The sequence below is a fragment of the Delphinus delphis genome, chromosome 21, assembly GCF_949987515.2.
Source record: "Delphinus delphis chromosome 21, mDelDel1.2, whole genome shotgun sequence".
NCBI classification, from domain to species: Eukaryota; Metazoa; Chordata; class Mammalia; order Artiodactyla; family Delphinidae; genus Delphinus; species Delphinus delphis.
Genome location: NC_082703.1, coordinates 10,380,627 through 10,401,355, shown reverse-complemented (window position 1 = coordinate 10,401,355; position 20,729 = coordinate 10,380,627). Strand labels below are relative to the sequence as shown.

At 40.8% G+C, this 20,729-nt stretch overlaps 1 protein-coding gene across 8 annotated transcripts in view; it reads left to right on the top strand.

Annotated features, from left to right (window-relative positions):
• The window catches only part of NRG1 (neuregulin 1), a 1,009,792-nt gene extending 989,479 nt beyond the window's left edge, over window positions 1–20,313 (top strand). For 2 of the 8 annotated variants that reach the window (XM_060001388.1, XM_060001386.1), the window contains 7 exons: window positions 169–227; window positions 6,865–6,888; window positions 11,565–11,667; window positions 13,239–13,365; window positions 15,753–15,883; window positions 16,693–16,899; window positions 19,642–20,313. In XM_060001388.1, the coding sequence (XP_059857371.1) occupies window positions 169–227; window positions 6,865–6,888; window positions 11,565–11,667; window positions 13,239–13,365; window positions 15,753–15,883; window positions 16,693–16,899; window positions 19,642–20,293 (1,303 nt within the window). In that variant the 3' untranslated portion in view covers window positions 20,294–20,313. Of the gene's footprint in view, window positions 1–168; window positions 1,763–6,864; window positions 6,889–11,564; window positions 11,668–13,238; window positions 13,366–15,752; window positions 15,884–16,692; window positions 16,900–19,095; window positions 19,238–19,641 lie in introns of those variants that run through there. The other 6 variants (XM_060001391.1, XM_060001390.1, XM_060001389.1 and 3 more) reach the window with 4 other exon arrangements.
• The last annotated feature ends 416 nt before the right edge of the window (window positions 20,314–20,729 follow it).

Below are 20,729 nucleotides of genomic sequence, written 5' to 3'. Positions count from 1 at the left end.
GAAATGCCAGAGTCTAAAAGCCACGATTAGGACAAAGACTCAGTTCCTGAGGGTGAACTCACCAAGTTCAATCAAATGTCACTGAAGGAGCTTCTTTCTAGCATATATTCACCTCTTCTCTTTTTCTCTGTTTTTTCTACCATTGTTTTTTTTTGTTTCTTCTCTCAGGTGCCCAAATGAGTTTACTGGTGATCGCTGCCAAAACTACGTAATGGCCAGCTTCTACAGTACGTCCACTCCCTTTCTGTCTCTGCCTGAATAGGAGCATGCTCAGTCGGTGCTGCTTTCTTGTTGCTGCATCTTCCCTCAGATTTCACCTAGCGCTAGATGTGTTTTACCAGGTCTAACATTGACTGCCTCTGCCTGTCGCATGAGAACATTAACAAAAGCGATTGTATTACTTCCTCTGTTCATGACTAGTTGGCTCCGAGATGCTCATAGGTGTGTGAGGCTCCGATGTTTCTGAAATTGATCTTGAATGATGTGATACAAAATGATAGTCTGTATCACACAGTGCGATGATAATAAAGGCATTTAAAAGTCTCACTTTTATTGATAAAATAAAATCATTCCACTGGACAGTCCATCTTCTTTATAAAATGACCCCATCCTGAAAAGGATGTTCGCTAAGTTGTAACCAGTACACACTTGAAATGATGGTAAGTTCATTTCGGTTCAGAATGTGTTATTTCTAACAAATAAACAGAATAAAAAGAGTGCAGATGTTTCTCTTCATTAACCAGTTTGCATTTAAGTTTAAAAAAAGCACTGAGTAGGAAAATTAAAAACAACAAACAAACATCTTACAGCAAAGGAAATAGCCAGGCTTCTATTGACCTTGTTTAGGAAAAAAGTGATTTGGGTCTAAATGATTTTTAGATGAATTGTTAAATCATTTATCTATGTTATTCTAGTTTCAGTAATAATTTTAGGAAAATTGTTTGTTTTAAAATATTTATTAGTTACCTTGAAATATCACAGTTCACTGCTAGATATATATTTTTTAATGAGAACTGGGAAATTTTGATCGATTTCTGTGGCTTCATGAAGTCTTGGACATCATTCCTAAAGGACCCAATTCACATTGTATATAATTGCACGGATAACTAAACTATGTATTTCTCCTGCTTTTGTGAATAAGGACTGTAGCTTTTAATTCTGGAGCTTTCAAAGCATTATATTTAAAATGGATTCCATATTGTTATCCATTCAGATCAAAGGTTGACAAATTTTTTTCTGTAAAGGATCAGATGGTACATACTTCTGTGTTTGCAGACCATACCGTCAGTGTCGTAACCACAGAAAACTTGGCCACTGTAGCACAGAAGCAGTCATAAACAATGCATGAACTCATAAGCATGGCTGTGTACTATTGAAACTTTATTTACAAAAGCATCATAATGGATTTGTCAACCTCTGATTCAGATTGTCAATTTCTCACCCCAAGAAATATTTCACATAGCGTATTAGGGTATAAGTTCATGTAACACAAGAAACAGTGATAGCAATTGGTCATTTGGGGGCTCTGAAAGAATGAGATTTGACTCTTACTTGTATACATGCAAAGAATAAGATTCTGTTCCTTATGTTAACAGACATGGAAGAATAAAGAAATTTCATATGCATTATGGGGTGATTAGGCCCATACTAGTCAAACTTTTTTTTTTTTTTTTTTTTTAGTGAGGTGGTACTTACTTATTATGTATTTACAAAGGCTACAGGTCAAAAATTATGTTACAGACCATTCATTTTATGTTGTGAAAAATTGGTAAATTGGCATTGCTAAATTTTCAAACACGGTCTCCCCTTTATTCAGAATCTTTAAAATGCCTTTAGTGGACAGAATTGTTCTCTCTACAGCTGTAGAATATTGTTACAAAGGTAGATAAGATGGAAAGTAAAAACAGAAAGTAAAAGTAGAATTTTACTTAATATAGTAATTTCCTTTTAGAAATGTGTTTGTATTCAAATGACATAGATTTAGCAAATCCATGTGACTGTGTAAATTCAATACATTTATATTTTAGAATTTAATGAAAATTCTGAACATGTGCATTGTACTTAAAATTTTGGAATACCATTGTGCACTGAAAGCAATGTTGAAGTACCAGATAGAGAAAAGCATTAGAAAATGAAGATATTCCCCCCAAATGATAATGCAGTGAGATCTGATGGTAATAACCTGAAAAAATGTTCTCAGCTTCTCTTTTAGACCATTTTCTCTTTCGTAAGATATAATTTTAAAATAGCTACTGTGTATTTAACCTGAGTGTGATTCCTTGAATAAATTCTTTAGTAAGCTTTCAGTGGCACTTTTGGAAGATGTCCAGGAAAGCAGCATTCATTTTTAACCTGATTTAACAAAGATTGATAGGAAGCACATTTATAAACAAAATCTGTAGTGACTATGCATCAGCGCTGCCTCACGTCTGGAAAAGCAAGAGCCTTCAATCAGAAGCTGCTTTCCAAAATCGTCTTGCCCAGAGTTAATTTTCTAACTTCCATGTCTTAAATTCTCAATGTTTATTTCTGCAGACCTTCACACAGAAGGTAGGGAAATAAATGTTTGCTGCTCTGGGAACTTTATGTTCAAGTAACAATGAAGGCTACACAAAAACTAAAAAGTGTTGCCACCATGGTAATGTTTAAAATTTACTTATTGGTGTTCATAAAGTTTGAAATGCATAACATACATTTTAAAAGAAAAGATATTCCCCAGCTTCAAAGAGAAACATTGTTCAACTTACCCAACCACATTTTCAGTTGAAGAATCACATCCTAAAAGAATGTACAATTTTTTAAATGCTTATTAACACATAACTTACATTATTAGGATTTAATACAGTTTGTCTGGTCAGGGTGTCCTATGGGACACTTATTGATTTATAAAAACTGATTTAAAATATAAAAGAGAGGAACACATGTATATTTTATAGAGTGTTCTTGAAGGAAGCCATTTTCCTTGAAATAAAACATATTTATAATACTTTCTAGGAAGATATTGTCAAGGTTAGTCAGCTTCAAATTTCACCCTTCTTGACACTGAATTCCTACTTGAAAGGATTGTGTTCATCATTGTGTGTGTGTGTGTGTGTGTGAGAGCGTGCGTGTGTGTGTGTGTGTGTGTGTGTGTATAGAGAGACAATCGATAATCAATTTATAGACGTTATAGAAAGAAAGCACTCACAGCTTCAATAGTTACAGGCAGTATGGAGCAAACAGGTCATGTATAAACTAACATTTAATAGGAAGTAATTATAGAATAGCCCAAATTATAGACTATTATAAAAGAGTACAATTTTAGAACTTGTAGGCATATTCTCAGAATGAGTAAACTTAGCCTTAAAAGTATTTTTGAACCATAGGTTACTAGTGCCTAAATTATTTGTGTTGACTTTTCTAAATGTTTTAAAAACTCTCTGAAGTTATTCATTTCTTTATCAAACATGTGTATCTTGCTGAAAGCAGAATAAAGACACACTCAACCTATGACAAAATTATCATTAACTCCAGCTGAGCGTTAGTGAGATTTCACTGTGTGTGTTTTTGTGAATGCATCAATACTTGCTCATGGCATGTGGAAACTTGGAAGGAAGGAGAGAGTTTCCTATTACATTTCGAAGGGCTCAGTGGCAATATGGGTTGGTATATGTGAAAAAAAAAAATCTACATTTGTAAAGGTAAGTCGAAAATTAGAAGTCAGGTGCTAAATTGCTCCTATTTAGAAATGACATTGACAGGACCCCTCTAGAAACCTCAGAGGGGCAGAAAGTCAAGAGGACACCTACCTCTTTGAGATTATTTGCATAAGGAGACCCAAGATGTTAAGGAACAAAATCCTGAATGTCTTCAGATTTAACAGAAATTATAATTGCATGTATGGACAATTTCAGTTTTTAAAAAAGTTGTTTTCTTGTTCTTTTCTCTAATGCAATTGAAAATTTAAATTAACCTACAGGTTAATCAGTTTTCTTCAAACTATTCTAAAAATCCTAAAACAAAGGATTAGCGAGTCCATATTTAATAGTTTCTGAAGACTCTTAGATTTAAATTAATTTTTGATATTGCTTTTACTGCACAGCAGGAAATCACATGTAGAAAAGGAAACTAAATTGTTTACAGTAACCTTCGTGTTTTTGAGTCACTAATTTAATTTGAAAAATGGAGTGGCCAGGCAGAAGTTCAATAGGAAACATAGGATATGTAATAAGCCTAAGCCAACATTAGATTAAATAGAAAAGATAGAAAGTAACGACCTCTTCAGAAAATGAAACGTGTGTGTGTCTCCTACTTTTCTTGACTCACAATGAAAGAAATGTAGCCACCAATAGTAAAGATAGATTCGAGGAGCATTTGCTGTGGGACTAGTGTGACCGATGCATGCCTCTGCTTGTTTCCTTGTTAGGGCTTCGAGCCAGAAGAGATTCCAATTTTAAGTACCAATTTCCCTTTGAATTACTGAAATTGGAGCTGCCTGATATGAATGACTTCCCATGAAATGAAATTAGAGTTAGGCTCACAGACTTACCTATAAAACTGTAAATGCAGTAATATGTATGCATGAGCATGCTACTAATTTCATTGAAGACTTAACCAAGCTTTCTATGCAACTAATATAGACAATTAGCAGTGTTCACGTAGGCATGGAATCATGATTCTCTTCTCTGGAAAGAGTTTCTGTAGTTATCTCTTGATTTTAACCCTTAAATTATTACTGACGTAGGAGGAAAAGGCAAGAGATGGAGAGGGTTCTAGGGAGAAAAACTGAGTCACTTTCTCACGTAAATGCGTAAGGAAATTTATGATCAGTTCTTCGGAAAATGAATTTTGGTATCTTGATGTTCCGAAGTTTATATGGAGGAAACAAATGCGGGGGGTAATGTCAGTTTGTCAAATTGAATGTTGCACAGAGGCAAGAGAAATTCGTTTGGATTGGAAAAAGTTGTTAATTTTGCTGTGAACATTGTGCAACCAAAGTAACCCTACATCCTCTGGCTTTAAATCTATGAAAAATGTAGGTGATTTGCCTGAGTACCCTGGACTCAAGGCAAACGGAACTCTCTGTTATATAAAGTGCCTCTTTATCATTGTTACTAGATGCACTATCTATATATCTAGATCATCTATATATATAGATATAGATTTTTTATATCTAGGAAACTTCATTTCCTTAAGAGGTGGCAAGTTTCTTTTTTTAAATCTAAATTCTTGAAATATCCTAGGAGCTATCAGAGTTTTGAGGGCCGTGAAATTAATCAGAAGTAAACCTACATCCATGCAGTAAGTGGCCCAAAGTAAATCTCCAGATATGTCTGTTCCCCACGCTGTTGAACCCCTCTGCTGTTGGCAGACATACTTCATGTCTCCTTTATTCCACAGGGTCACCCTGTGAGGCATTTATCAATATCATAAGCATTTTGTCAACAAGAAATTAACTTGTCCAAAGTCACTGAACAGGTAAATGGCAGAGAAAGGACCTGAAACGAGGATGACTCCAAACATACTTAACCTCCTCCTTTCCCTTCTCTATATGAGGGGCTTTGTTCACGTCCAAACTGATGCTTCTGTAAGAGAAATACCCCTCTACCACATGTTTTCAAACTTAACAGATGCCTTGTCATATTTGGGGGACTGTCCTGGTACATCTCTAATCAGTGACCAAGGGAAGAAAGATAGACCACAGAACCCCTCTGTTTTTATCCTGCCCCTCCTTCCCACCTGCCTCTCCACCACCCACGCACAAATAAGGAAATCCTGAAGGGCCGCACATGATGAAATTTGGTTAACAACTTTTTGTTTCAAGAATGGAATGGGTCCTTTCCAGAGGTTTTTGGTTTTTTCTGTTTGTTTGTTTGTTTTGGTTTTTCGGCCCCATTTCGTCACTTGAGCCTGTGCAGGTTCTGCTGGTCCTGCAATCCCGGTCCCTCGTCAGTCAGGTCTGCCAGGACTGTGGGCTGTGAGCACACAACTTTGAGTCCCTTTCCCTGGGCAGCCCTGCAGCTCCCCTGGGTGCCTGTGCCCTTCAGCTGTCATCTGGGCATCGGAGCTAAGCACTGGGAAGTGATCATCTAATTGGCTCTTCGTGATTTGAAGAAGTAGTAAATTAAATTTAACTAAAGAACCCAGGAATTGCATCCTCCCCCCGCCTCTTTTTTCAACCAATTGAAAAAGTGAGGCATTCAGAGCTGTCCTATGCCACACAGGAATTATATGGAAAACTGGAAGCAGGCTCCAGTGCCCCAGTGCCCCGTCTGGCTTTTTGAGCAGAAATGTTTGCTCCTTGTCATGTAAGTGGTGGAGAGAGTAGAAGGTTTGGAGAAAAGGAAATAGTTTTAAAAAAATAACTAAAGCAACAAGAAATATTAGAGCATAGCTATATAAATCCATTGTGATGAAATTTTCCAACCAAATTACTTGGCTTCACCTCCTAGCTCTGCCACTGTGTGTCTTTGGGCAAAACAATTTCACCTCCCTGGAACTTCAAGTCTGCCTTTTGAAAAGAGAAGAATGAAATAATGCCAAATGCTGTCTCTGATGATAAATACAGTATTCTATTCCCAAATAATGAAATAGCATAGAGAAGAGTTCAGCCGTACAACTTCTCCCTCAGTAAGGTCTTTTAAGGGTTAATAAAGACACAGTGTGCTGGTATTTGCGCACCTCTTAAAAGAGAAGTTCCCTCTGTGGACTCATGGGGGCGTACCTGAGCACTGCTTCCTTAACCATCCGCCGTTTGTCTGTTCAGTGTGCACGCACAGAGCCATAATAGTCGTGTGTAATGTGTTTTGGAGTGCAGTGTATTGCTCTTTTCTGAAACTTTTTCCCTTTCTTTCTTTTTTTTTTGTCAACTTTCTGCATTGGCAGAGCATCTTGGGATTGAATTTATGGGTATGGACCAATCATCATTCCTTTTAGCCTGCAGAATTTAGAGCCTATGAGCTGAAACCCTTTTTTTTTTCCCCCTGTCTATTCTTCCCTTTCAGTTCCTAACTAATTTCCTTTCTCTTTAGAAGGGATCATACAGCTATAACAGTGATTTCTTTGCCTTCAATCTATGGTTAGTTTACCAACATGGTACTGAGTGCACCAGCTTTTAGATTCCCAGTTTTCACTTAGAGTTTAAAATCACCTTACCTGCTGCAAATTCACATATATCCCATGTTCTCTGACCCACTGGTTGATCTGGCCATGCTGTTATTTCCGAGCTGGGGTACGTTGGAGTGGTTTACAAGGCTGTAGGAAGAACCAAACCAGAAGCCTGAGAACAGAAGAAGCTTTACATACATCAGCGTAAGAACGCTCCACGTTTTAGGCTGATGGGAGCTTGACATACAATGTAAAAATCATCTATTAATATAGTAACATCTTAATCTGCAACATATTATATGCATAGACTTGGATTACTCTGGTTTTCTGGAGATACTCAAGCACTGCTCCAGTCGATTTCATTATGTCATGAACAGAAAACAGAATGAAATAGCCTTGTGCTATTTTAGTTGGAAATTCTAGTACTAACAGAATTAAACTTGAGTCACTATATCCCAACAAGTAATCAAATAGACATTTTCACACTGCAAATGTAAAATATCTCCTATGAGCATGTGAATTGGGGGCAGACTTCTTTGGAAAGCCTTCACCCTAAAGAGTTGGGAGAAAAGGCCAGTCTTGGGAGGAAGGGGAAGCCATTCTATTCTTCCAGAGGCTCCACAGTGCAGGCCCCCAGGAATGTGACCATTGGTCAATAAAGCCATGTCCTGATTACAGGAATATCTGGTCCCCAACCAGCTGGTGTCAGTGACATCATGCGGTGAGAGCATCTTATAGCTGTTGCTTTCATTTCAATGATAACATCACAGTCTACACCTAATGTACTTCCCATAATTTGTGGAAAATCAGGTTGTTACAAGCTCTATCCATTCCAGGGATAGAAACTCAATTAATTGCTCATTGCCCCCAAAAATATTCCACGAGAAAACTATTCATTTGATGGGAATAGCCCCACGTTCATGTGAGTGGTCCTTTGCACATCAGAGAACGTCACCCAAGAGTAAGGAACACAAGAGGTCCCACCAACATCCCGCAGGGGGCAGGTGGTCTACACGAGGGGAGTTATCTATTCAGGTTACTTTCCTTGGGATAAAAATTATCCCACTTCGAAATAGACTTATTGGCCTTACCTGAAAGGAAGAAAAAAATACCACCATCACCTCCCCTCTTCTCCCTAACAGCATCTTTCCTGCTTTATCACTTTAGGGTATAATTATTAAATTTAATATTTCTCTTCCCAAACAATGAAGTAGGGTGATGGATATTTCAGATGTATAACCTCCCTCAGTAAGATCTGAAGGGTTAGTAAAGGCACACTGATGTGGTACCCACACCAGGGGTTACCTTGGTAAGCTTAAGGTTTGACCTCTTAAGGGCAAACCTTCCAGAGGTTCCAAAGTCCCCAGCCAGCCAGAACATTCCATCCTTAAGGAAAATCCGACTTTAAAGGTCAATTAAAATTGAGACAGCCAAGGCTTCTGTCTCTTGGCCTAGCCAGATCAGTCTGAAAAACATGCTTGATCTGGTTCATTCGATGCATCCAGCCAAACCATAAGGACTCAGAAGTGTTGCAACTCATTAATAAGGCAGATCCGCCAACGAGCCTGATGGATTCTTTTTTTCAACGCTGCCTCTAATCTGTTCTTGTCCTATTGACCCCGTCACACTAGGAAAAAAATAAGGGGGGGGGGGGAAGGGTTTTTTAAAAAACTCATTGTTTATATTATTGTTCATCAGGTATTTCTCTTTGAACACATTTATTTTGTGAGGGTCACCTGATCTAGTAAACCACTGGAAAATCAGAAACTTAGATGAAAAACATTTAACGCAAACATGCTGATGTGAATACAGAACCCTGATCCACATCTGTGTTCTAGGGGCCTTGGTTTTAATTAGCTCGTTTAGCACTTTTCTTTTGCCCTTTGGCCTTTACTGGGCTGCCTTTCTATTTCCATGATTGATTTTCCTGGAAAAACTGTGTCTTCTGACATAACCTAGGAAGAATGGGCAAGTCATCGTATACGATTTGTTCACAAACCCAAATTAGTCTATTTTATAATTAACCACCACCAAAAAACTTGCCAAAGAGGCCGTGAGAGGCACGATGCCTTTCCCCCTATGGCCCTTGGCTAGGTCCTCTTTTTGCAGTGTGCAGAAGCAATTTCCCAGGTTTCTCTAAAGATAGAATGGGAAGATGGCAATGCTGCCAAGTGCTTGCCATTTGGAAAGAAGAAAACAATAGAGTAAGCGAAAGAGGTATAGTAGGGTCTTCATTTTCTAGGCAATGACACTTTCACACTTCTGGTTTGTAACCAGTTCATCACAGCCAAAGGATCCCTGCTCCGTGTCCTGCATCCCTGGAGAAGGACCAGTGGGGCGATGCCTTTGCTGCTTAGACTTAGTGCTGAAAACTGATCCGGGTGCCCGGTCCAGGCGGAGGCCCCAGGGGCATCAGCTCACAGATTAACACCTTATGAAATTGAATTCCCTGTCCTGTGTCTATGTGGGAGGGGAGGTAGGAGGCAGCAGACACTCGCAATTAACATACAAGCATCCACGTGCCACGTCCTCATTTGACTTTTGCGGCACAAAACTACGTGACACCGCTCTATGTCTCCTGGTCCGTTGTCGCCCCGCAATGCATCAGCTGCACCAGCTGCTTTGCTTTCTAATTGTGGCTTCCACGTGACCGCCAGTCTAGGTTAGGAGTTATGCTGTATGGGATAACCCTTCCAAATCTGCATCCACCTTTCCTCCCACCCCAGCACTTCCTCCCTCTGGTTTTCTTTTATGTATTTATTTTTCCTCCCTTAGTACCAGGCATGCTGTGCCAGGGACTTCAGATTGCTCCTTCACTTCTTAACCTTGTTTTCCCTCCTACCTGGCTTCCTCCCTCTCTCCGTCATTCTGTCAGCCCGTCTGTCCTGTCCGTTTGTTTCTTTTCCACTTCCAACACTTTTGGTTTGTTTTTGTATAATCTCTGCAGCATTCTGGTCTCTTACTTCTTTCTCTTCCTCCTGTTAATAATAATCAGTGCTCTTATTAATTTGATTTGACAATGTTCCTGACCTGTTAACTGGAATTTGATTACCATGGGCTTGGCTTGTAGGAAATGTTTTGTCTAATGATAAAGTCTACTGTATTATAGAAATTACATTGCACTTTTTCATTTCAAGAAGACTTCCAGCGACTTGCCCTCTCTCAGCAGAGAAAAAAAGTGTGGTTGCTGAGACAGAGAATGTAAACTGAAAATGTTCCATAAGGCCCCATGTTGATGTCCAGATAAGAGACCTTCATCGGTAAAATATTCCCCAGTTCTTGACCAGCTTGTTAATCAGAAGAGCAAATACAGCTCACCCCGCTTATTATGCATCAGTCGAGTTCTCTTTCTCATTGAACTCGTGAATCTCTCCCAATAATACGTGTGATTGGACTGGTTGGAAGCTTAGCTCCTAAGAGGATCAGGTTCACCATTAAATCAGCCAATATTGTTAAGAACCTGACCTACCATAGTCTAAGCAAGTTAGCCCCACAAAACCCAACTGGCAAATAGAAAGCCTTCCATGAAGCAGAAACTGGTTGCATTGGGGGGTACAGCAGTACCTTCACCTGAAAGTTCTAAGCATCCCATCTCCTTAGTGCAACCGACATTAGCTAATTGGCCAAGTTGGTCAATGCAGGAGAGTACAATCTATTTCAAATCATGTATCATTTTGTGCCAGTGGTTTTGCAGTGCCATAAACTAGGTCTCTAAGTACAACTGGTGAAGTAATAATAATTGTTCCTCAAAGGACAAATCTTCATCATGGCCCAGGACGGGACGATCCCACCCATCGTATGGGGTTTCTCTGATACAGTGCCCTGCTATACTCCCTGTCATGGTGCTTACGTTTGCATTCTACTGTTAAGTCATAGGGATCCTGCATCAGTTTTGTTGCTAACTACAAGTCAAGCTCATGTTTGCAAATGTCTTTGATTTTCTCTTTTTTTTTTTAAGTTAGAAGTGGCTCTTTGTAAAGACCACAGGAATGGGAAATAGCTGGGAAATCCAAAGAGGCTCAGGGTGAGGGAGGGGCGGGGGCTGGGAGGATGGGAAGAAGGAAAGAAGGAGACAGAGGGTCCCAGTGGCGCCAATCCCGGCTCCTTTTACTGGTGTTGATTCCTGTTGTCTTTGCAAGAGATTTTAAAAAAAATAAAATCGACAGTTTTAACCAAATCATTATTTTATAATTAATGTTTATGATGTGCCAGTTTAGTACACATATATCTATAACTTATCATTAAAGTAACTGAATAGTATCATTTTTTAAATTATAAATGGCCCCCAACGGGCTTTGCCATTTTATGCTCAAACTGTAGTGCAGAGTATGCTGCACCTTAAGTACGTCTGCAAGAGGAATGAAGTGTCCCGTGTGTATTTCTTGTGAACATGGACAATACAGCATGCCAACTGTTCAGCTGTAAGTCCCGGCGAGGGTCAGGGACGCTTGCTGACGTCTGCTCTCGTCCCTTTCCAGAAGCGGAGGAGCTCTACCAGAAGAGGGTGCTCACCATCACCGGCATCTGCATCGCGCTGCTTGTGGTCGGCATCATGTGTGTGGTGGCCTACTGCAAAACCAAGTAAACGCCCTCCTCACCCCCTCTCCTTAGCCTACTGCAAAACCAAGTAAACGCCCTCCTCACCCCCTCTCCTTAGCCTACTGCAAAACCAAGTAAACGCCCTCCTCACCCCCTCCCCTTAGCGCACAGACAGCCTGGCCGGCAAGCTCCACTGCCTAGTCTTGAGAAAAGGGGGTGGGCGCCACAGAGGGACTTGCTCCTTATTTTTTTCCTCCTGAGTAATCCATTTTGAGGACCTTTCCTAATCACGTACATTAGAAAGCTTTGCCTATTTGTGTGAAAGTGTTCAGAAGACTTCTGATAATTGACCGCAGTCCCACGACCGAAGAAAGGGTGGGAGGGACAGGGTTGTACAGGGACACACGCAGGTGTCTGTGGGGGAGGAGCGTGTCATCTCACTGCTGAGGACACGTCCAACTGTACTCAGACTTAGCGGATAAAGGGAGCATTTGGTGCTGTTTGAAATGCAGGGGTTTTTAAAAAATATGATCGTGATGAATTTTCAATTCCATCTAATTAGGTGACCGGTTCCAATGCTCCCAAAGTGAGAGATGTACAAAAGGAATCTCACAAGAGGAGAATTAAGCAAAACTCGCTTTGAAAGAATAAAAGAGAAACATGAAAACAGATTTGTGTTTGCCTTGTTGGTCCTTTAAGCTGGGTTCATGTTAACAAATACAATTACCGTTTGACATGAATTCTTTTCATTTTTCTCTCATACGTAGAACTCCTGCTTCAAGGCTGAAAAAATGTTATTAACAGTTTTGTTTTATTTTGTCACTTCATCATATAAAATCTTGAGCCAAAACTAGTCATGGGACTAATATTACGATCCAAGTTGAGGAACAAAGACAATATGCTCTTATGGTATAAAAGTAAGGGCATGGATGGCATTTTCTTAATGTCCCAGGATTCAGTGTGTTGCCAGAACTGAGCAAGCGATAGAGATAAACAAGCCCTCACGGAATCCCCCTTAGGAGTCGTCTTATATTCAATCTGAATACGTGAATATTCACTCCCTAGTTACAGAGAAAAGTGGTAATAGAGTAGGATCATATTATAATTGTGCCAAAATCTACCGGCAAAATAAGTACGTATCTTCACTCACGTACAGTTCTATACATACACACGCTATGTGTGATGCACAGATTCAACACTAACTGCATTTTCTTGAAAGACACACAGACCGGCAAAACTATAAATGAAATCAACCTTGTCAGTTGCATAGCATGACTTGTTACCTAAGACAAATGACCATCCCTAAGACTTAGGCAAAGATGGATTGATTAGGAAAGTTGGGGTATTAGCCACCTCTCAACTTGACTTGTCTTCTTTTTTTTTTCTTTATCTCTCAGCAGTCCAGTTCAATTTCTGTAAGAATCCCATGCAGCTTCTTAAATCTACTTGCTAAGCATAGATGATTCCCCTCCTGAGAGGAAGTGGCACTGCCTCCCTCCTCCGCCCTCCTTCCCAAGCCACTGCCTTGAATTGTGTGTTGATAGAAGAAAGAATTGACTGTACTGAAAAATGTAAATAATAGAAAAAATAAACGCTCCTTTTTTCCTATCCAGGAAGCAACGGAAAAAGCTTCACGACCGGCTTCGGCAGAGTCTTCGCTCTGAACGAAACAACATGGTGAACATAGCCAACGGGCCCCATCACCCCAATCCACCCCCCGAGAACGTGCAGCTGGTGAATGTATGTTGACTCTGGCCAGTGGAAAAGCTCAGCATCTCTCCTCTGTTCAGGCACCTTGAAGTTTATTTTCTAAAGCTCTTAGGCTCTTAGCTGCTGCCATTAATCACCAGGGCTTCCAGGAATCCAAGGTTTCGCCAAGAGAAAATAACGGGAACATTTTTTTAAGTGGATTTGGTGACTGTAAAACAAGCACGTTTCCTCTTATAAAGTGTTCATTAAGGGATCGGAATAATCATGTTGGGTTTGTTCTGTAGGGAAACCGTAACCAGAAGAAAGAACAGGAAAAAAAAAAAAGAAAGAAAGAAAAATAATAAAATTCATGATACAAGAATCAGAAGGAAATGTTTTATTTTTTTTTTATACTTTGGAAATGAAGGCTGCTTCAGTCTGTAACTGATTAGCCCTGATAACTGAACTAAAGGCTCTAGAGTCATTTATTTTTTTATTAGACTCATTTGTCCGGTGCCTGATGATTTACTGATTCTGATTAACAAAGGGAGACATTAGGGCATGAAAAGGTCAAGGCCATTACCAACCTTGCTTCTCAGTAGCCAAACTAAAAGAATTTAATACTTTCCAACTCTTTCTACATGATGCCAAACCGTCCAGAGGAAATACATCCTTCATCATTCGAAGATCTATTTTTTAAATTTATGGAGCATTCAGCTTTTAAATATAATGAAGTCATCAAATATTAGATTCTGAGAGTCTTTACATAGCTTTTTTTTTTTTTTTTTTACAGATAAGGGCCAGGGCAGAGCTGGACTCAGCTCTCCTGGCTTCTGGAGTTCTACCTTCCTACTCCGCCATCATTCTTCCTGTTTTCTCCATTCCCCTCTGATGTCTGGCTTTTTATAGGCAAAGCTGGAAGATTATATTGCAGTACCATTTTCTATCCTATAGTCAAAGATGGGTTTTGTGTGGAGCAAATATATCAGAGACCCAAGTTCAGGGTTGCTGGAGGTTCAACCACCAGCAAGTCTTGTAGGAAAGACCTACAGGAGACTGTTAGGTGCTGATAAATTAACATATTGGCTGCTTTCCTCCCCCTACCAGTATGTTCATTGGAATGTTCTGCACAGTTGCTAAATTCATTCACTACTGACACACCTATAATCTGTCACTTTATATAATACATAGGAGGCAGAATGACTGCCTGGATTCCAATTATGGCTCAAGCTATGTTACTGTGAGCTTTGACTTTTCTAAACCCTGTTTCTTCATCATAAAAATAATACCTACTTCAAAAAGTTCTTGCGAGCATTAAAAAGATAATCCGTATAAAACACTTAGCCCAGTGGCATCTAGTGAATGTTGTATCATTTTTAAACATGATTTTCCTTAGATTCACTGAGCTTACATTGCCTTCCAAGGCAGAAGAGTCATTTGGTACGCAGACTAAAAATAGGTCGTTACCTATGACAGTGCCATCTTTCTTTTCCTTAAAGCAAAGATCCACATGGAATAACCTTTCCATGGTTAAGAGAACCAGCCATAATTTCAAGCATAATTCAAGTTGCAGTTTTGGTTTTTTTTTTGGTTTCCATGAATACATCAGGTTCTTTTAGAGCCCATAACCCATCAGATTATAAACTGCCCTATTTCATCTAAGACTATTCCTATCCGTGTCTTTACCCGTTATTTAACTCAATTCGGTGTAAATACTAACAGTGTTTAAAAGACAATTTAAAGATGTCCCTCTCTCACTAATAAAAGGCGGTGATAGCTACTGTGATTTGGTGGTGAAAATAAAGTAGAATCTACTTGCACTCAATATAAGGCCCTCTATTATGGTTTGTCAAGATGTGTAACCTTGACAACTGCTGTTAAGTCTTTCAAATCTCTCAGTAGCCCTGTTAGTCTTACCACTGACAAGTTAAAAATTTCAACGATATCATTAGGGCACCACGGGCACTGAGAAATTAAAAGAGAGAGATAGATTCAAAACAGAGTTTTTTTTCATTCTTCTAGTGACTTGAAATTTGAAACGAGACAAACCATCTCTGTTCTTTTGTTGCACTCAAATATCTGTTCGTCGTTTTTGATTTGCAAGAACTATTACAAAAATAAGTATTGGGCAGACTTTTGTATTGAATTCTAGTCACGTTATCAGTTGGAAACGAAAGAGAATAGGTCTGTTTCTGATAAAACGTAGTTGTGACTGTAGGACCTACACTGCACGCGTATCCGAAGAGCAATCCCTCAACTCCATTTACCTAATTTAAAGACCACAGTAGCTGGGATAGGTTTTGTCATCTGGCCACTGGAAACTGGAATTTATTACGAAGCATGTGTATTAGAAGTAGAGATTTTTGTGTGTGTGCATGTGACATTGTTAGCATTTTGACTTCCCTAAATCTTCAAGTTGTGTCTCTTTGTTTATCCAGCAATACGTATCTAAAAATGTCATCTCCAGCGAGCATATTGTCGAGAGAGAGGCGGAGACGTCTTTTTCCACCAGTCACTACACTTCGACAGCTCATCACTCCACTACTGTCACCCAGACTCCCAGTCACAGGTATGAGAATAAAAAATCGCAAGGCATTTCTCTAAGAACTAATCTTTACACATTGTCTTTCGCTCTCACTGCCTACAAAAGGGACAGGAGGTACTTATGAGGCAGTGAGGTAAAGTAGAGTGTATGGCTTGGGACAGAAACCGACTTTGGACGTCAAACTGGCTCTGCCGCTTAACTGCTGTTTGAATTTGAGCCTCAATTTTTCCGTTAGCAGAGTAAGGGGAAATGACACCTACCTTATAGGATCGTTGTTCCTTATTTTAGAGATCGTCTTTTCTCATGCCTGACCATTCACAGAGTTACTACACTGGGAAGAGTTTGTCTTAGAGGCCGTACAATACTTAGAAGTTGACTTCTTCCAGTGGTTGGATTGCCCTGGGATATGCACATGAGAACTGGCTAAAGAGCTGAACCCTAAATTCTCAAATGCTCTGGTGATATCTGAATGCGTCCTACCAAGGGTAGCACTACACTTCCAAATGAAGCCCATGAGACAGGTGTTTCCTTAATCTAAGCCACTCAAGAACAGAGAGACTCTAAGAATACTTAGTACGAAATGGCATTTGGTACATGTGTGTTGAATGGGTGAACGCATGAATAAAGTGTATCCTTGCAAAGCCAGTCTAAATCAAGATCCTGTCGGTAGCAAGCAACTTTATAAACAATTCTATTCTGAGACAAGTACTATCGTAGTGAACTACTGATGCACCAGTCATTCGCAAGACTTGTCAGATCACTTCCTTTCATTTCCATGTGTGCCTATAATTAAAAATCTCTCTCTCTCTTTGCCTCTCACATTTCCTCTGTAGCTGGAGCAACGGACACACTGAAAGCATCATTTCAGAAAGCCACTCTGTCATCGTGATGTCATCTGTAGAAAACAGTAGGCACAGCAGCCCTACTGGGGGCCCAAGAGGACGTCTTAATGGCTTGGGAGGCCCTCGCGAGTGTAACAGCTTCCTCAGGCATGCCAGAGAAACCCCTGACTCCTACCGAGATTCTCCTCATAGTGAAAGGTAAAACCGAAGGGCAAAGCTACTACAGAGGAGAGAGCACCCCAGTAAGAGAATCCCCGTGAGCACCTGCGGTCCCACCTGAGGAACCCACTCTAATGAGAATAAGGGGCGGCAGCTGCCCGGTCTAGGAGTGCTTCTGGTTGACGAAGCCATCTTTGGGTTTGACTGAACCCACTGCTCGCGAGCTTCTCGCATCATCCCCGTGGCTGACAGGCAACAGACTTCTAAAGAGCTGGAATGATTCGATGTGGAAGGTGCAGCAAACTTGGAGTTCCTAGCTCTGACCTTAGGCTCAGACCCTCGGGGCGGCAGGGGGTGGGGGATGTCTCCGTTTCCTCAACTGTACCTTGAAAGCAGAATGCTGGCCTCAGTGATCGATCAGGACCCTTCTAGAATTCTAAGTGGCCAGTTATCCAAACTCTGGTCGAGCTGGACTCCCGGTCGCACGCATTAACTCTTCCTTACCTTCCAGCCTCACTTAAGTCAAATCAAGGGCTGTGTCGTTGCTGACGGCTGTAGGGACGGCTCGCATCCCTCCAGATAGTATCCCTTTATGGCATTCCAACAAGGGATGACTCAATAAGTATCTCGTATGCTTCACCTCGCGGTCTTCGCGGGAGGTTTGCAAGGCAGATATTGCCTTTGGGGTGGCCCTTATTCCAGAGTGTGTTGGCTTCCTTCTGGGGCTATAGGGTTGGGTCAGGGGGGCAGTCACAGCAAAGGTAAAATAAAGATCAGAGCGAAGTGAGCTGAAAGCGATGCTTAATAAGAATACTGAATTCATAGATTCTCCGGATCCATTTTCACCTAAACTGGGGGAGAAAGTTATACCCAACCAGCATTCCTAGCCCATCAGTAAGCTGTTACTTATTTGTTTTCAAATCCAGCGGGGTTTCTGTCTGTTGGTTTGTTGGTTTGTTGACTTTACTGTCTTCTCAGTCTAATCTCTGACCACTTACTAAAAGGTTTACATCATGCCGAAGCGATACTTACTTGGTTTTCATGGGTGGAGATAATTTTGATACACCCTTCCACTCATGCACTGGGAAGTACTTACCCCAAAGGAGACCGGTTTGGAGGCTGCAGGTCATATAGAACCTGCTGATTACTTTTTTTCAAAAGCCTTTACCCCCAAATGGTATTTCAGAGTTTTACAGAATGAGTGGTTGCTCTGTAACTCATCTATGAAAAAGTAGACATGGTCCAAAACTGGTTTAAAACATTAGTCTTAAATTCATGTAATTATATCTTTATGTATGAAGTCTGTCCTAATTCAGTCCTTTTAGAAACCTGAAAAAGAGTTTAGGGATAAATTCTGTCTTCATCACTACATGTGATATTTGTCTTTAAAGTTTGACACTTCCCTGCTTCCTTTCATACCCCAGATATTAGCTAGGACTGCAAGATATACCTGAACCTAGGCATCATGGAGAGAAAAGACGAGTCACTTTTATGGGCTGATTGGATTTGAATTAGCATTTCTCAGAGCGCTTAATTTAAGTATCCCCGAAACAAAATGTCTGGAGACTTGATCCCCAAATATTTCCATCTCTAGACACCTTCCCATTTTAGACACAGCCAGAGCTCACTTCCATATGACTCAGAATCATGGCTGATAAGCACAAGAGTTAATAGTTTCTTGTTTCTGTTAGCTAGAGTTCAGAAGATGGTGTCCTGTGTCATCACAGGTCATGTCAAATTAGACTCTGCAAATGCCAATGTGAAGAAAAGGGTCCTTTAGTGCTATGCATTGGTGACATTTTTATCCAAGCTGAGAAACGTGACTCTGAATAAGCCACATCTTTCTCAGTGCCACATCAGGTCTTCTTGTTCTGGGGGAAGAAACCACGATATGGTAAAAACAGTGCACTCAATGTCTTGACAGCTAGATTCACTGAGCATGATCAGACGTAACATGACATAAGGCGACACGGTACAGCCCAGTCTTGAGCAGTCACAGGAGATAAGCCAGAGACGCATACAGCGGTGGGCTTTGGAAGAGAGGTAGACCAGAGATTGGACGGAACTATGAAGCCCAAAATAAGTTACCTTTGAAATGTCATGGTCACTGGGATGGAGAGTTGCAAATTGAATGTTAAGAAGTAACATTTCATGGAAAAGTTAAAAAAGCACATAAATGTGTTACACTGTTATCAGGAATAAATCTAAGTTACTATGCTCTTTTTTTTTCATAAGACATAACCTTATAGCTGAGCTAAGGAGAAACAAGGCCCACAGATCCAAATGCATGCAGATCCAGCTTTCCGAAACTCATCTTAGAGCTTCTTCCATTCCCCATTTGGGCTTCATTCTCTAAGACCCCTTGGCCTTTGGGAAGGTATAGTATTTAAGTAATACTTCTTTCCCTTCCAAATCCCTGAGCCTTGGTCCTGATAAACTGAGAGGTTTCCAGGACCCGGCGCCCTCTTGTCTTAACTCACGTGCTTTTATTAAAATTCATGACGAGATCCGAAAACCTCAAACGCTTTGATGAGCTAGGCAACTTAGCTGATCTTTGCATGCACTCCTGTGAGGAGACTCTTGGCTACCTAATTTGAGATTCCAAGGGTGCTGAATGTCCTAGTGCAAAAACCGAGAAGTGTACGATGAATAGAAATTCTCTGAGGATGATATCTGATGATAATATTGTGAACGATGCCCCCTGACCCCACCCCACCCCCCACCCCTGCTCTACGGCTCTCATTCCACCACACTTATGAGGGGTATTCTCTGCTCACACAGGTATGTATCAGCAATGACCACCCCGGCTCGTATGTCACCTGTAGATTTCCACACGCCAAGCTCCCCCAAATCGCCCCCTTCGGAAATGTCTCCACCCGTGTCCAGCACGACGGTGTCCATGCCCTCCATGGCAGTCAGTCCCTTCGTGGAAGAAGAGAGACCCCTGCTTCTTGTGACACCGCCATGGCTGCGGGAGAGGGATGTCCAGCACGTTCAGCAGTTCAACTCCTTCCACTGCAACCCCGCGCACGAGAGCCACAGCCCACCCCCTAGCCCCTTGAGGATAGTGGAGGATGAAGAGTATGAAACGACCCAGGAGTATGAACTGACTCAAGAGTCGGTTAAGAAACTCACCAACAGCCGGCGGGCCAAAAGAACCAAGCCCAATGGTCATATTGCCCACAGATTGGAAATGGACAGCAACACAAGCGCTGAGAGCAGTAACTCAGAGAGTGAAACAGAGGATGAAAGAGTAGGAGAAGATACACCTTTCCTGGGCATACAGAACCCCCTGGCAGCCAATGTTGAGGCAGCCCCTGCCTTCCACCTGGCTGACAGCAGGACTAACCCAGCAGGCCGCTTCTCTCCGCAGGAAGAATTGCAGGCCAGGCTGTCCGGTGTAATTGCTAACCAAGACCCTATTGCTGTATAAAACCGAAATAAACCCATAGATTCACCTGTAAAACTTTATTTTATATAATAAAGTATTCCACCTTAAATTAAACAATTTATTTTATTTTAGCAGTCCTGCAAATAGAAAACAGGAAAAAAAATCTTTTATAAATTAAATATATGTATGTACAAATGTGTTATGTGCCATATGTAGCAACTTTTTACAGTATTTCCAAACGAGAAAGATATCAATGGTGCCTTTATGTTATGTTATGTCGAGAGCAAGTTTTGTACTGTTCCCGTGATTGCTTTTTCACAGTATTTCAGCAAACCCTCTCCCACCCCGCATATTCCGTTTCTGCTGGCTTCTTGTGCGTTGCATTATGACGTTGACTCGATGTATGGTTTACAGGATTTGCAACTGTCCCTCTGTCCGCTTCAAGTAGTTCTCGATCAGTACGTCTTGTAATGGCACA